Genomic DNA, 18,083 nt, shown 5'->3' with positions numbered 1-18,083 from the left:
CCAAAAGCACATATAGTCTGCGGTGTAAATACGTTTGCAGATTAGTGTAGTTGTAGTGCTAAATGTATTTATATATATTTTTTGTTACTATTCTCTGTTGATATTGGCCACATTATGTAATTCTTTTCGTTCTGAAGAAGGGACGATTTGTCCCAAAATTTGACAATCTGGTTGTTCGTGTCGTTGGTCATTTTAGTGCTTTGTATAATTTTTTGTATTTGACCTTGTATCCATGTTGTGGATCTGACACTTTTAGGTATCGGGTATTGTTGAATTGTTCAAACTTAGTGCTTATATATATATATATATATATATATATATATATATATATATATATATAATCCAAATAGAAAGAGTTGATATCACACAGTCAAAATAATTCAATAAAAAAAGCAGGAAAATATACAGTTCCAAAATATATTTAAATCACTAGCGCTTTCTGGATTTTAACATCCATCCTCAGGTGAATACAAATTTTAAATAAATCCAGAAAGCGCTAGTGATTTAAATATATTTTGGAACTGTATATTTTCCTGCTTTTTTTATTGAATTATATATATATATATATATATATATATATATATATATATATATATATATATATGTAAAACTTATACGGTACCAATTTGGATGGATATTAAAATCCAGAAAGCGCTAGTGATTTATTTTCACCTGAGGATGGATAAGCGCTAGTGAATTAAATATATTTTGGAACTGTATATTTCCCTGCTTTTTTTATTGAATTATTTTGACTGTGTGATATCAACTCTTTCTATTTGGATTATATATATATATATATATATATATATATATATATATCATTATTTTTATCCTGATAGTTTTGAACTAATTTTTGTAGTCTGTTCTAAAGCCATCGTAATAGAAATACTTACTGCTTAGGAGAATCTCTCCCAGAACTCCGATTATCTACCCGAGTTTTCAACTTCTAAACAAGGAAAAGTGCAAGAGATTTTAAAAGACTTGAAATAGTCGATGAAAATCTATGTGAAATACGCCACGTGTTAATTTAAATATTCTAAATCTTGTTGCCACTAGTAATGCATTTCAGATCGCTTTTGATAAATATTGAGATTGGTATGATTAACTGTCAAACATTACTAGTAATAATAAAACGATTTTCCATACATCTTTTATTCTTCTCATTAGATTTCGACACATTTTATTACATATCAAGATTTCATTGACAGCTGCTCACCAGCAAAAATTATACACACCAATCTGATATTACAGTGCTTGTTTTTAATCTAGATTTTCTTACAATCAGGTTTTGCAATTGCACGTCCTAGAATAGTCTGACAGTAATGTGATATACAATACAGTATAAAATTTCAATGCATATTCGGAAAACGAATGAATAATATATCATAATGCAATAAAATACCCGGTAATGAAAATTGAATAGAAATATGTTTTAAATACACGCCCATTGACAGTGTACAGGTATATAAAAAAAAAACTCAGAAGGCATCAGCAGAAAGCAGCCAGAGATGTCTAGTATTAATTCAATTCCCTAATCAAATTTATCATGGCTATTTTATGTAAATCTACAAACAGGAATGTTTTCGTTCTTTTATTTTTATTTCGACTTGTTACTACGACGAACACGTGTATCAGTCCCAGTGATACCGGGGAGATCGGAAAGAAATTACCAAATTCTACGTTCATGGTGATATTTGAAATCGGAATCCATTTATGTTTCAAAGAATGCGAAGCCTATGCCATATGTTTGTCGATTAACTTTAACCCCACGACGTTTATGTGCGAATTGAACAGTCAGAAGAAAAACGAAAGCCTGACTTTAGACAACGATAGCAGCTTTATATACAAGGAAATACCTGGTGTCGTAAGTTTCACACGTTGAATTTCTACAGATAGTTACGCAAGTATTTAAACTACTCGTGTTTTATATCAAATTTCAGAGAACCTTTATTTTTTGGAATTATTCTCTTGTTTTAGAATTCATTGTATACTTAGTATCGCAGATAAAATCTTAGAATGTAACGAGAAATACATATAATATATCACAAATGAAATAAAAGTTTATTACAGAAAGAAAAAATAGTAGTATATCAGAAATAAAATCATAGTTTATCGCTATTGAAATCAAATATGATCATGATATATCGCGGATAAAGGTTCATTTTGCACATGTTTGTGTTTGCAGCTTGATTACACAGGTAAGAAATGTGGGACGCTCTCGTGCAAACAGTACTCCAAATGTGTCCGTACACGTTCCAAGGAATTTGTCTGCATCGCAGTAGGTAAAAGAATTATTTATTTAAATGAAACAAGGTACAATAATTCATGCATTATTCAATATGATCTTTGCCGTTATTTTTCAATTGCAAATATGAATTCAGTCGTATAAAGAACATGGGGAATAAAATGTGAAAGATGCTCATAGAAGGACAAATTTTGAGGCGAAAAGCAAAACTTTAAAAAGAATTTGCTTGTTTATCTATTTTGTCTTTTATTATTATTTTCTTTTTGGGTTTAGTGTTCTTTTATGTACTGTGCAAAACAAATTTAGCAAATGTATTTATATAGGGATAATATAAAATAAAAATATCTTAATTTTTTACCATGTTTCCATAAAATCAAGAGATACAAATGTAACCAAAAAAACAGAAACATTTTTGAAAACTGGCACTCGAAAATAACGTCATTGAATGCGATAAAAATTCTACAATACAATAAGTTATGTTCGAATCCGCATGGTTTTAGAAATTTTTACACGAAAATGTTTTCAAGTACGCCTATGAATAAAACGCGATAAAGAACTGCTGAAGAATTGAATGGAAAAATGACAAAGACTTTCCGAAAATGAAATCCAAAGAGCCATAAGGATGCTAAGTGTTTGGGTGTTTGCAAAAAGATTTCACCCAACACTTTGATGTCCGTCTATCCACCATTTGCCGACTTCTGAACCGATTTCAAACTACTGGACATGTTTCTGATCCGTGGCGCTCAGGACGTCTGCGAAAAAGACTGACAGCCATGATCATCTCATCATCACACCGTCAAGATGTAATCGTTCCATGGCTGCTTCTAAAGTTGCAGACGAGTTATGCTGTGCCACTGGAGCAGGGTTATGTGGACAGAGTGTAAAACAGGCTACGTTGTGCAAAGCTTTGGGCTCGAACACTTCTCTCTGCAGTATCACTAACTCAATGTCATCGTTAATACCCCCTTACATGGAACAACATACGTATCACTGGATTCAACAGCGATGGAATGTGGTACCGTTTACCGACGAGTCAAATTGCCGATGGAAAATTTCGTATTTGGAGAGGTAGAAATGATGATCGACATGATTCAGACACCATTAATCAACGTGACCGCTATGGTGGGGGTAATGTTATGGTTTGGGACGGAATAAGCCACCAGGGTAAAACAGATCTTGTGACAATAAATGGGGCTTTAAATTCCTAAAGATACTTCAATGAGATCGATCTCATTGATCCTGTTGTTATTCCCTTTCTGCGGCGACGACATGAGGGCATTTCCCACCGAGATAACGCACATTACCACGCCACACGGCATACACAAGACATCCAATGTCAGAAAAACGCTGAAGTCTTGAATTGACCGGCAAGGTCGCCAAATTTAAACCAATTGAACATGTTTGAGGCATTCTTGAAGACAACGACATAACGTAAACAACGTAACGTAAGTGACGTTTGTTCTGCTGCACGATTAGGACCGGATCACCATGCTCGAGATCAGAGACCTGATAGAGAGCACGATAGGCTGTTGTATAGCTGTTAGTGCTGCAATTAGAGGCCATACAAAAGAATGATACTGATTGTTACTTTCCAATCCACGCCCCTCAGCTGTTTTGTGTCGATTTCTTAATATCGAAATACGATCCTCTTTAACCTTTGACATTATCATTAGTTACGTGATGATAATCCATAATTTCAATTTATTTAAAATATACGATATATTTTTCTTTAAATGTATTATACTAGATATTTCAATTGTTAAACTTATTTTACTCAGTATATAATCATGTCGATATCTAAAAAGCATAGCTTAATTATTTTTTTTTTGTATTCTTGTGTAGATTAAAGTAATCCTCCAATTCATTCCCGAATCGTTTTTCCGTTATTTCAGCAGAATGTACTTAAACTCCAGTTTACACTAATCCGATTGAAAATTACGACTTTTTTCATTCATTCAAAGATTTTAATCTGTATAAAGATCTTGATTATCTGCTTTTCAAGGATGTGCTGATCCAGCTCCAGACTTAGAAAATGGAAGAGTGGCAATCAAGACGTTTTCCCCTCCATCAGTCACATTCGAATGTAATCCTGGTTATACTGGTGTAGGCACCAAAAATATCATCAATTGTCCTCCCGGTGGAAAGTGGTCATCATTATCATATCGATGTGAGCCATCAGGTATACACTTCTATTGGTCTTACTATCGCAAGAACCACGTTCCCTGGTTTGATAACAAATATTCAAACTTTATAGTAAAATTACCTATTTGAATTCAGAACGTTAAAATAATATAAAAGTTCAGACAAATCTTCGTAAACAACAAGGAAAGTAAGCTTTTATATACAGCTTTATCAATTCATTTCATATTAGAAAATTTAGTGAGTAGACATATTCTTGATCCATGTTTTAGTTTTTTAAAATCTTAATTCAGTTATCATTTTACTTTTAGAAAAAAATATTGGTAAATCATAGATATGTGCTGTAGTGATCACTCTTCGACTCTCAAAAAGGTTTTTGAAATTTTGAGAAAAAAGAGTAGTTTTTGGAAACCTTTATGAAACTAATACAGAGCCACTTTGTGAACTGTTACTTTATACTTGTTTCTCGCTTTTGATAGAAATTTTATTCTTCTTCATAAATTCACTCTATCTATTGAAAAAGAAAACAAGGATGAAATGACGTTTTAGTCAAGGAAAACATGACAAGAAACAGTACATGCGTCATTTTCACGCCAAATTTCAAGAAATGGTGCGAAATTGATAGTAAATACTATAATGGTTTTGCTACGTAATAATTGGTGTGGGGTTTTTTTTTAAATATATGTTTGAAATTTCAACACTTCACCTCAATTTTCTCGTTTTTACCTTATCATATATAATGTTTTAGAGAATCTACATTAATAGTTGTCTACATTCATTCTAATATTTCAAATTTAATTCTAGTCCCAGGAAATAACATTTTTAGAAAGCTGTGATATCACTATCTTTGATATCTATTTCATATAGGGATACTTTACTATAACATTAGTTTTTTACTACCTCATTATTGACTGTAGAATGTTTTCAATTAATGGAGACATATTTTCTCATTTATAATATTACATAATTTCCCTTCTGTGAAGACTAAGCTACGGAAAACATGTTGAATTTTTTCTTCTCCCAATTTGCTTTGTCACCGCTGACGCTACGTACAGTTTTGTAGAATATATTAAACGAAGAAAATGAACACAAATTTGAAATATTAAGACAATACAAAGAACAACATACAGATGGACAAGCAATAGAAAATATTCCAAAAACTTGCTTCAACTTTGATATGTGTAAAATGATATCCCTAGCATTACTATAAAAAAAATAACTTGTACCATTGCTATGTTTAGCTGATCATGATAAATATCCTGCTCTCAATGTTTTCTAGTGATGTTGGAACATGTTGCCTTCCATGCCGTGGCTTACAGTTCTACAAATGTAACTGACATTATATTCGATCACGTGATCACAAATATCGGAGGTGGATACGACAATGTCACTGGCGTTTTTACTGTATCCACAACAGGATTGTATGTGTTCTCCTGGACGATAGAGACATACGGACAATTGACAGAAGGGGCTCTCCTTGTGAACGGAATGCAGGCGGGACTGTCCAAAGCTCATCAAAGTTTTTTTAATTACGATACATCTACATCTTTTGCCGTCCTTAACCTTACAGTAAACGATAAATTGTCGGTGAGGGTCATTACAGGACGTGCAGAAGCGAGACATACTATGTTCTCTGGCTGGAAGATCAATAAAACAGGTAAACTATCTACACGGTTTCAAAAGCTATTTAAAAATAAATGGATCGACTTAGACAACCTGTAATACCAATTTTTCAGACTTCTGTTTGTGGATTTCTGTGATTGTAAACGTACACTTTCCTTCTCAGTGGTCCTCAGGCCACCACAACAAAACTGTGAAGTCGCAAATGGTAGTGGTTTGAAATGATTCGTTGTTGAAGGTCGAGATTTCATACTTCTTTCTAAACGGTCGCGGTATATCCGTGGTAGAGCGTTCGCTTCGTAACCTTAAGTTCATGAGTTTGAACCCCGCTCGTGCCTTGGTCCTGTCAACCCTAATACGTAAACATAAATAGTGATTGTTCCTTCGCCAAACGCTCTGCATTTAGAAGTGCGAATCACGAGTCTTTTGGATATGACATTAAAAACGTTAGTCACGTGTCACGACAGGTGTTAACACGTTAAAGAACCTTCATTGCAACGGTCGTAAGCGCTAAGCATACACATGTGGGTTGTAAAACAAACAACCATACCCCTATTTACATGCCATAGGATGATGCTTACTCCTCCTAGGCACCTGATCCAACCTCCGGTATATATAGGGGTACGTGTTTGCCCAACCTATACTTTTGTATTCTTTATACAAATTCTGACATTGATCACTGTTCGCTATCTTCACCTTTTCATGGAGTCCGAGAAATCCCATATCAACGTCCAGTAGTACCGGGGTAGGATACTTCTGATAAACTAATAAATATCCATTTATCTTTTTTAGATGACACAGCGTTTAATGCTCTCCTTTCACGTGCTGTAAGTAGTTCTCTTATCAAGTACAAGAACGAAGGTTCTGTAAATAGTTCTCATATCGTGTATGACAACGAAACTTTAGACACAGATAATGCGTACTCCACATCAACTGGAAACTTTGTGGCGCCTCGTTCTGGTCTTTATATCTTCATGATGTCAGCTCTTAGCAATGGAAGCTCCTGGTACAGTTGCACATTTCACTTCAGTAATGGAACGTCTCAGCCGAAAGTTTGGGTGCGTTGGAACGGATATTACAACAGTGTGAGCTACATGACATTTGCTTGGTTAGATACTGGTGATGCTGTGTATGTAGATGCTGATAACGACGTGAATCCTGATGCATTGATTACCACTTCTGTTTTTGCGGGATGGCAACTAGTAGATAAAATGAGTGGTAAGAATCCCCCTTTTTTTTGCCTTCACTAAAATGTAATATTAGAAAATAATTGAAAACCTTAAATCTGTTATGAGTGATTTTAAATAGGCATTACAACGTTACAAAATATGGGAATGAAAATGTTTAGCGTTATGTCAATAGCATCTGTTTTGGTTCGCTCCCTTAAAAAAGCATGACTTACTTGTTTGAGTACATTTATATGTACTTTACATGTTCCTTCGCAAAAATAAAGGGTTCATGAAAAACCTGAAATACAAGAAAGAGCTTAGTAAGTACAGAACGTCCATATCAGACTTCAATTACTACTCTTGTTTAGTAATAGGGAAGAAAATACCAATACAAACACACAACCCAATATGAGATATACCAAATGACATACAAAACACTTAGAGAAATACTAAAAGACGATTCCCATTTTATGCCTAATTCCCAGGGGGGAAAACACAAATATGATTAAGTTGGAATTAAACGGGAAGTTCTAACAATAATTATACCAACAGAAAACTAGATTGATTGATTGATTGATGTTTTCCACCACACTCAACAATTTTTCAGTTATATGGTGGCACCCAGTTTTTATTGGTGGAAGAGAGAACCCAGATACAATGTACCTGGGAAGAGACCACCGACCTTCCGAAAGTAAACTGGGAAACTTTCTCACTTACCGGCGCGAGTGAGATTCGAACCCGCGCCGACAGAGGTGAGAGGCCGTGTGATTTGGAGCGCGATGCTCTAACCACTCGGTCATGTAGGTCCCAGAAAACTAGAGTTCATGGTAGAATTACGATAGCAACTGCACAATGACGAAAAAGCAATGTTTGAACCTTCAACATTACCTGCCATATAGACTCAACGAACTACACAGTATCCCTGATTATGCTGTGTCGATAAATTAAAATGAAATGATTTGAATTGACTGGGGTTCCAACAGTTTCTTTTAAAGTCAGCATTTCGCACATTCTATGGTCGTTGCTAGTACAACCTATCATTTGCTATGGCCTTCAATTCGACATTTTGATATATCGACGACGTTTTGTCTATCAACAATAATAGCTTTCATTCATATGTCGATATATCCCTATGAGCTCGAAATAAAAGACACCACAGAGTCGTCCACTTCTGCTTCATACTTCGATATTCTATTGAAAGTAGACATTAACGGCAAACTGACAACTCAACTGTATGACAAACGGAATGATTTCAGCTTCTTCATCGTCAACTTCCCATATTTATGTAGCAATATTCCATTATCACCTGCATATGGTGTTTATATATCTCAACTGATTCGATACGCAAGAGCTTGTTTTGCGTATAGTCAGTTTTTAAATCGAGGTAAGCTACTGACAAACAAGTTGATGGTACAGGGGTTTCAACAGTCTCGATTGAAGTCAGCATTTTGCAAATTCTATAGTCCTTATAACGATTTAGTTCGTCAATACAACCTATCATTGGGTTAAATGCTGTCTGACTGTTTCATATCGATTGTTACGCCTTTCTTGGCACACTGATTTTCACTACGGATAACTCTGTTTACCTGATCAAGATAAAGGGCTCACGGCGGGTGTGACCTGTCGACAGGGCATGCTTACTCCTCTTAGGCACCTGATCCCACCTCTAGTATATCCAGGGGACAATGTTTGCCCAACTCTCTATTTTGTATTGCTTATAGGACTTATGAGATTGATCACTGTTCGTTATCTTCACCTTTCACCGAGCTCTTTCTTGTGTTTAATTACACTTTTCAATCTTTTTTAAATATCATTAAACTACATATGAACTAAATGCAAAACTGCATGTACAAGTGAATTCTTTCACAAAGAGTCGTATAATGGTTTTTTTTTATTATTTATATGCATATGCAATTTAATTAACCAATAATTTACGCACAGCTACGGTATAATTTTGTTGTCTTTTGATGTTTAATAATTCTGAAAATTTACAAACGAAACAAAGCTAATCGATCAAGAATCAACAAGAATTGTAACATAACGAAACATAAGTATTCAACGAAGCAATTTTAAACTTTTGTCATAGAATTAAACTAACATTGTTATATCTATATCATACAGTTGTACTATTGTAGTGTCCAGGTCCACATACCCAGCATTCCTTGCTTCTCTAAGTGGAGATTTTTCCGGAACGCCGGTCGTCTTTGGTACAACTTACTCCGGATATCACCATGGTTACTCAACTACCACTGGGATATTTACTGCAGATCGTGATGGAGTATACGTGTTTCTGTACAATATAGAGGCTCAATGGAATCTTGTACGCGCTACATTGAACGTGAACGGCATTGATATATTTGAAACGAGATCGGACGGTCGTAGTTATGTTTATGACGAAACTTCCACCGCTGTATCTGTGCTCCAACTATCTTCTGGCGATAAGGTATATGTTGAACTTAAATATGGAACAGTTAGTGGTGGTGAATCAATGTTTTTCGGGGTACTTCTCTTTGAACTGTAACCTGAACTTCTTCATTATCAATTAATCTTAATAAAGTTGTAAATTGACAGTTTTTTGTTTTCACGCACTTATATATTCATTTATTAGAGAAATAATCTCTCCCATTTTTTAGAATTTATAGGAGGGAAAAGGGGGGGGGGGTAAATCAGATTATTAATTTTCGTGATAGAGATCGCAGCTGAAGTTATAATAAATTACCTAGGTACGAAGAACTAATGGTCGAAGTCTAAAATAAAATAGAACAAAAAAATGGGGCTTGTTTTGAAGCACCGACGATTGCAAAATAAATGCCGTGGTAATATTCTCAGATTGTATATTTCCTAGTAAATCAAAACACGAGGCACAATATTTTCCCCCAGAAATGAGATTGTAACGTGTTTGTGAGTCCAACGCTTTTTCTTTGTTCAATGCAAAGTGAAGATAACGAACAGTGATCAATCTCATAACTCCTACAAGCAATACAAAATAGATAGTTGGGCAAACACGGACCCCTGGACACACCAGAGGTGGGATCAGGTGCCTAGGAGGAGTAAGCATCCCCTGTTGACCGGTCACACCTGCCGTGAGCCCCATATTCTGATCAGGTAATGTTCCTCAATCACGGATTGTATTTATATTATTATTGTTAGCCCTATCTTGGGTAAAATAAAAGAAAGAATTTACAAAAGCTAGATTAAACTTCCATCTAGTCCACATTTTATCAAAGCTGTACATTTTAAACTTTTGGATTACAGCATATTTTTCCGCATGGTATTTAAACCTTAGATGACATAATAATCCAACAAAGTTTGGTTCTTTATTCTGCATTAAACAAGTAAATATGTATTGTTTGACATATAGGATTATAAAATTAATAACTTTGTTATTAAAAGACAATGGAAATTCACCTAATATGATATTGGACATATTAAAACCAACTCTTCCTAGTTGGGAACTTTATGCTGATAATCTACCTGAAAGGCGAAGATAACGAAAACTGATCAATCTCACAACTACTACAAGCAATACAAAATAGAGAGTTGGGCAAACACGGAACCCTAGACAAACCAGAGATGGGATCAGGTGCTTGGGAGGAGTAAGCACCCCCTGTCGACCGGTCACACCCGCCGTGAGCCCTATACGTGTATCTTGATCAGGTAAACGGAGTTTTCCGTAGTCAAAATCAGTGTGCCAAATTCTTCAAATTTATGCTTCAGTTTTAGACACATTTAATATCCCAGTCAATGGGATGGATGAATATGAGTTACCGTACCTAAACTGGATGCCCAAACTTCACAAAAACCCTTACAAAAATACATTGCTGGATACATTACATCGAGTAAATATTGTACTACGCCCTTATATTTCCATATATGTGCTCCTTACCAAAATATAAAAGCTGTGAAGGAGAAACTTCAAACGTTCTGTGCCATAACATATGCCAAAAGTGGTGTAAATCAAATGTGGATTGTAAAAGATTCTAAAGAATTTTTAGTAAATTTGAAATCGCAAACCTTTTCTCAAATTCAGAAAATCAAAACGTATGACTTTCCAACACTTTACACGACCATTCTTCGCGATAAATTAAAGACTATACTTATTGACATCATATACAGTTGCTTCTTCAACGAAAATGGAAAAAGAAAATATTCGTATCTAGTCATCAATTATCCAAAAAAATTACTTTGTTACACACCACTCACTCTGACTCCAGACAAAGTACTGTTAAGTTGAACTGAATATTATGTTGAAGTTTCTCACTGACAATGTCTTCGGTGATGAGGTCTTCCAACAATCTGTTAGAATTCCCATGGGCACGAATTTTGCTCCTTTGTTAGCTGATCTGTTTTCATATTTCTATGAAGTAGAGTTTATTCAAACAAAAGTTTCTACATGAAAAAAAAATCTTGCTGTGACCTTCAACTCTACTATAGGATATATATAGTGGCGTCGGTGGCCTAGTGGTTAGGCCGTCACCCTCTCGACCGAAAAGTTGTGGGTTCGAGTCCTGGCCGCGCCAGGGCCGACGTTGTGTCCTTGGGAAAGGCACTTTACATGAATGTCCTCACTCCACCCAAATGTAAAAGAGGTATCTGGATTTAGACAGTGAAAAATATTGTTAGAAGGTTAGTACTCTAGTGCTTGTAATGAGAACTTACATTGTATGCTTCCTAGGAGGCTGAGAAAGTTCTAGATTGATATAAGGTCTGCCGGGGTAATAATGCATTGTAAAGCGCTTTGAGCAGTATACGCTGGAAGCGCTATATAAAACCAATTATTATTATCATTATTATATTCTGATCAATCTAATTCCCCCTAGACAACTCCATCTTCTCCATGAGAGTCAGGATTTTAGAGAAAGAAATTACCATCATACAAATAGTCCAACATTAAATACCACTTTCCGTAGAAAATGATATCATTGGATCAAGACTCTAGATACTGCATTTCCATATGGATGCAATGATAATGTATATTATGTAGGAAATTTGACTAGTCCATAAAGAAATAACGTGAATGTGATGAGTCTCTTTCCAAATACTCAAAGACGAAAACGCAGTCATGGACATTATTCATATAGATACCAAGTATACATGTCACGCTTGGTTCACTTTTGCCTTACGTCAATAGACAATTAGATGCACATCATATTCGCACAAAACTTTACTCTGTTCCATTGAGAATTTTAAATACGTTATTTGATGAAGCCAGCGCTAGTATATACTTGGGTTTTTCAACACAAGAATATAGACTGAACTCTATGATTATTGGATATTGCAAATTACAAGCTCTTTAAACCACCACGGGGCATGGATGATATTCCCTCTGAACCATGTTACCAGTTCCTTAAGCTTACAAAGAATATATACCGTCAACATAAGCAACATTCTTCATCCCAAAAAGTTCAGTCTTGTATTCCAACATACATGTATTTCAAGTTCAAGTCTAAACCCTGTATTTCCTAAAAAATATACTTCTACTATTGCATCCAAACTTTCTAATTCTAAACAACGTTTGCAGTGCCTAGATATACACAATCTTATACTTAATCCATCTACATGTTCTTGTTCATCGTGTTCTTTCAACTTCAGTCCAACTGGACATCCCATTACTGGTGATATTGATATTGTTTAAATTGAGGACCTCAAATCACATTTTAATAGGTCCCAAATACAGAGAACCTTGGTTTTTCAATTGGCGACAGAACTTTATCTCCATTATGAATTCTATCGAAGAGTATCCTAGACGATGGGCTAAATATGAAAAAGAAGAGCTTGATACATTGTCAGAATGGATTAAAAAGTATGTGAAGAATATTAAATACCGCATTTGACACACCAAATAAAATTACGGATCATATAACCTTCTGTGTTTAGTAAACCAGAAGTGATAACAAGAATTATATGAAAGATGAAGATAACGAACAGTGTTCAATCTCATATAAGCAATACAAAATAGAGACCGCCGCGGTGGCCGAGAGGTTAGAGCGTTCGCCCCACATGCCGTAGGCCGGGGTTCGAATTCCGGCTGCGACAGACCTAAGTCTGTTAAAACAGGTAGTGACAGTTCCATCGCCAAACGCTCGACATAAGGTGTGAATGTCACGGGTCCTCAGATATGACCTTAAAAACGGATGACCCGTGTCACAGTAGGTGTGGCACTGTAAAGAACCATCACTGCTCAATGGCCGTAAGCACCGAGTATAGGCCTAAATTTGAAGCCCTTCGCCGGTCTTGGTGACGTCTCCATATGAGTGAAAAATTCTCGAGCGAGACGTTAAGCAAGATACAATCAACCAATCAAAATAGATATTTGGACGGACCCCTGGATATGCCAGAGGTGTGAATCAGGTGCCTAGGAAGGGTAAGCATCCCTTGTCGACCAGACACCCGCCGTGACCCTATATCTTGATCAGGTAGATGGAGTTATCCGTAGTCAAATCTAATACAGATGTTCTTTGATAGCCCTCAGACCTTGCTGATCTTGTCAGTTTTCTAGTATAAAAGTATGAGTTGGGCAAACACAGATCCCTGGACATACTAGACGTGGGGTCAAGTGCCTAAGAGGAATAAAAATCCCATGTTAACCGGTCACACCAGCCATGAACCTTTTCTCATGATCAGATAAACGGCGTAATCTGTAGTAAAAATCAGCATGTTAAGAACGGTCTAGCAAGTAATATTTGCAAATACGATCATTTTAACGACCATAGAATTTGCGAAATGCTTACTTTAAACGAGACTGTTGAAACCCCAGTAACATTAACGTATTTGTCAGTAGCCTGCCTCGATTTACAAATTGTTCAAACGCAGAGCATGCTCTAGTGTATTGAATCAGTTAAGATACATGAACACGATATACAGGTGATAATGGAATATTGCTTCAAAAATTGGGAAGTTGACGATAGAGAAGCTGAAATCGACAATGTATAACATCAAACATGTTTCAATCAATCTAGATTGTCCACTCGGACTGGGTTGATCAAAACCTTGGTAAAATTTGATCATTGGTTATATTTACTATCCTCTAGTTAACAACTGGTCAAACGTCTGTTGTGAATTTAGCCGTAAGTTGGGCCATAATGTAAAACTTCAGTGATGCTCATACGAAATGTTTGAAATCCGAAATAACAATGAAGTTTTAGAGCTATTATAGCCAAAAACAGTGTGCCAAAAAAAGTGGAGTCAAATTCGTCTAAGGATAAGAGCTATGCATGAGGGAGATAATCCTTAATTTTGAAATGAATTTCTAAATTTTATAACAGCAATTAAATATACATCCGTATTTTCAAGCTAGTAACGAAGTACTTAGCTACTGGGCTGTAGAGACCCTCGGGAACTAACAGTCGTCCTTCTCGAGAATCTTTCAATCAAATGGAGATTAATGCTACAGTTCGTTTATAATACAGTTGTAATAATGAGCCTTACAAAGACAATGTTGTTAAAAGCTTTGGCAGCTGAAACCAAAATAATATTCCTCATCTAATTATTTTATTACTTTTGGTTGAGTAAATACAGAGGAATAGATGGTACACACTTTTGTTTTCAACAGTCTAATACGTGATTTTAATATTTCTCTTATACTTTTTATCTATTCTTACAAGGTATCAAGTTCTTCATAGTTATCCCAACGTCTGGAATAATCTTCGACAAACTTCATAGTAGAAATTAAGTTCTATCCCCAATTGAAAGACCACGCTTTTCTGAATTTAGGACCTTTTTAAAAAAAACGTGATTTCAGGTCCCCATTTTTAATTATATCGACATCACCAGTAATGATTTTTCCAGATGGACTTATAGTTGAAAGAAGAAAAAGAACACGTAGATGTCAGAGCTATATATAAGATGGTCTCTTTCTAGGCACTGTAAAGTTTATTTCTAAGCTGTTTGTTTATATGCAAATAGTAGAAGTATATCTGTAGGACATAAAGAGGGAGACTTGAATTTGAAATATGCTGGAATAAAAGAATGAACATTTTATGACGAAGAATGTTGTTTATGTCGATATCGTCAATTCCTTTGTTATCAAATTCAAGTTTAAGAAACTGAAATCATGATTCGGAATGATTATCATCTACTACCCCGCTGTGGTTTACAGAGAATCCATAATTTCCAGGTTGTTGTCTGGTGTTGAAGAATACAAGTTTAAAACCCTCAACATGATGAATATTACAGTTAAAGTATGTCATCGATAGTCAACAAGATTTCATTTCCCTAAAGCAAGCCTTGCTATCGATGAAATGGAGTTTTGCTGACCCTTTCAATGATATACTTTAACCGTTTTATTATACAGATACAAACATTCAAACCAGAAAAAAAACTTATACAACGTTTCAAAACCGGGACCTACTCGCCAGGATTGCTGTACTTAATGACGTTCTAAGTATATGGGGAACAATTAACTCGTGATGCAATTAAACAGTTGCTGGGTATGGAATCAGCAAAATATATTGATTTACTTTTATATAATGATAAAGGTATAGGTGTAATAAACTGAATTGTCTGTGTTTTCAAATGATTCCTGTTTTTTCAACGTCACGCAGCTACATGTAGTGGGTGGATTATTTCATGTGTTGATTTTCTCAACTATTTCGCTAGTTCCTAGCATTCAATACAACCTCGCATTGGGTCAAATGCTGTCTGACGTGTTTCATACCGATTGTTAAGCTGTTCTTGGCACACTGATTTTGACTGCGGATAACTCCGTTTACCTGATCAGGATATAGGGCTCACGGTAGGTGTGACCGGTCAACAGGGGATGCTTACTCCTCCTAGGCACCTGATCCCACCTCTGGTGTGTTTCCGGGGCGATATTGTTCAGATTCAGAGTCCTGTCCATTTGACTCATCTGAATCGTTAGAAGAATCCGTAGCAGCAAGCTCAAATTGGTAAAGGACGATGTCCTGTTCGTCCTCGGTTGGATAATCACTTCAAACGACATGTGGAGGTCGATATCGTCCAGAGAAGCGGAGGTGTCGCTCGCATTCGACATAATTGCCTGTTCGAAACTGATGTGTTGTGACGTCATACGTCATTTTGGCTACATATAGTAAAACCGAAAGTTAAATGATTTCGGGCATGTGCGAAAATAGTTTACTTTGAGGGGAAATATCTCACTATTGAATGCACGCACGATCATGATTTTATATTCTTATTTTTTCAAAGGTATTTCTGAACCAATTTACCATTTTTGTACCCAGGACTTCCGGGACACTTTAAATTTGTGATGGATTGCACATTTAAAACTGTTAGTAGAACAATCACCTTGTTAATGTTGCTTAAGTAAAACCATTTTGAAGCTGAAAAACTTAATTCAATTAGAAATGTTATCAATGAAGAAAACTATCCATATCGTCCGCTACACTTCACAACCAACGGTCATTCTTTTACGGGCCGCCAAGGGGCTAGCCGTTATTTGATATACATCTAAAGATTGACGCTGAGTTTTCGTGGGATGGAAATGTTTTCTGCGGGATTGGCCAACAAGTTATTTTTGATGTAAAAGCAATTTCTGTTTCATCTTACTAACGTTCAAATTGAATTATCGGTAAAGCTCAGTAATATTGAATAGATATTCATCGTGTATTAAAATGTTAATATATTTTTGTACACAATCCACAACACTGCGCCTGATAAACGCACATGGCACAACAGACAGGGAACTAGGTCAATTTAGTTATACCAGTACGTAGATTCAAAGATGTCTCCTTTGTTTTGTGTGCTTTATCTTGATTAGCGTTTGAATCAAAGGCAGAAATGAGTACTGGGTTAATTTACAATCAAATGATAATGAATGTAAGATGTTTATATTATTAACAACTTTTTTTCGAGATTTTTAGAATTTGTAAACAAGTTTTTACTCTTATAAAAGTGTATGGATCGGCCTTTTGCGACCAATTTGGCACTTGCGTCAATGTTTTCTTGTATCGTCAATGATCCATTCATATTCCTCCATTATAGAGAGTCTGAATTCATTGGCAATTGTTTATCAGTTAAGTGTATGTCAAGAAACCATCGATGTCAGAAATCAAGAAATTTCCTTCACAAGTAAAACTGCAAGTGATTACTGATCCCGTAATTAGAAAATAAAAGCCTGGTTTTCGTGTATCGTGCAGGATAAACTCGGAGGTCAAGAAATGCTATTTTGAAACATAAAGACCGCGGCGTTGGTCAACGCTTTTACACTTCAAACAACATTGGAGACCATCTTACTCTATCAACAAAGACAAGGAGTTTATTTCTATTCTACAACCGGTCAGAAATATACAGCACACTGTTTCCCTATACAACTACGCACCAGGTCAATTTGTAACGCGTGTCGCTTTTGATTGGCCGAGGCGACTATACCATGTCAGTACTCGATTATTGCATAAAGGAAGAATTGTTATAACACCTTCTTATTCGGAATCATACATGTTTTGCTGACAAAAAGGAGAATTGGCAGGGTCTATGCTTAATCTTATATGTCGTCAATGAGGATATCGCATATTGCCGAGCGAACATTAGATTAGGCTGTTAATACTAAATTCTGATTTGTGGAAGAACCGCTCTCTAGCTGGAAGAGGTTCGACTTGTCTGTGTATGGCCATGTCTAGATGTGTATCGCTCTCGGAATACAGACGATTGGGTTTTGGTGGCAGGGGACAGGATTTTTTTGGGTTTGGTTTGGGTTTTTTTTGGGGGGGGGGGGGCTCTGAAACATGTCGGTTGGGGGTATACATTAAAGTCAGATTATGACAGACTAATGAAAAATCATATTTTCCTTTTATGTCAATGCTTGTATGTCATATTGGTGTATTTAATAAATTATGACTATAAATTCCATGTAATCTATAAATAATGCTGCTGGTGCACAAAACATTCTCTGAGCAGGTGCCACTATCTCGCTTTGATTTTCTCTCATTTGGGCC

General features: G+C 35.8%; 1 protein-coding gene across 1 annotated transcript; it reads left to right on the top strand.

The window, feature by feature from the left end:
• The first annotated feature begins 1,513 nt into the window (after positions 1 to 1,513).
• On the top strand, positions 1,514 to 9,736 carry LOC125650984 (uncharacterized). The gene is made up of 6 exons (XM_048879577.2): positions 1,514 to 1,864; positions 2,186 to 2,282; positions 4,248 to 4,424; positions 5,664 to 6,041; positions 6,797 to 7,222; positions 9,309 to 9,736. The coding sequence occupies exons 1-6, from the start codon at positions 1,547 to 1,549 to the stop codon at positions 9,692 to 9,694; spliced, it is 1,782 nt and encodes a 593-aa protein (XP_048735534.2). The 5' UTR covers positions 1,514 to 1,546; the 3' UTR covers positions 9,695 to 9,736.
• Positions 9,737 to 18,083: the final 8,347 nt, after the last annotated feature.

The sequence above is a fragment of the Ostrea edulis genome, chromosome 5 (genome assembly GCF_947568905.1).
Source record: "Ostrea edulis chromosome 5, xbOstEdul1.1, whole genome shotgun sequence".
In the NCBI taxonomy this organism is placed as follows: Eukaryota; Metazoa; Mollusca; class Bivalvia; order Ostreida; family Ostreidae; genus Ostrea; species Ostrea edulis.
This window is presented reverse-complemented; position numbering and strand designations above follow the sequence as displayed.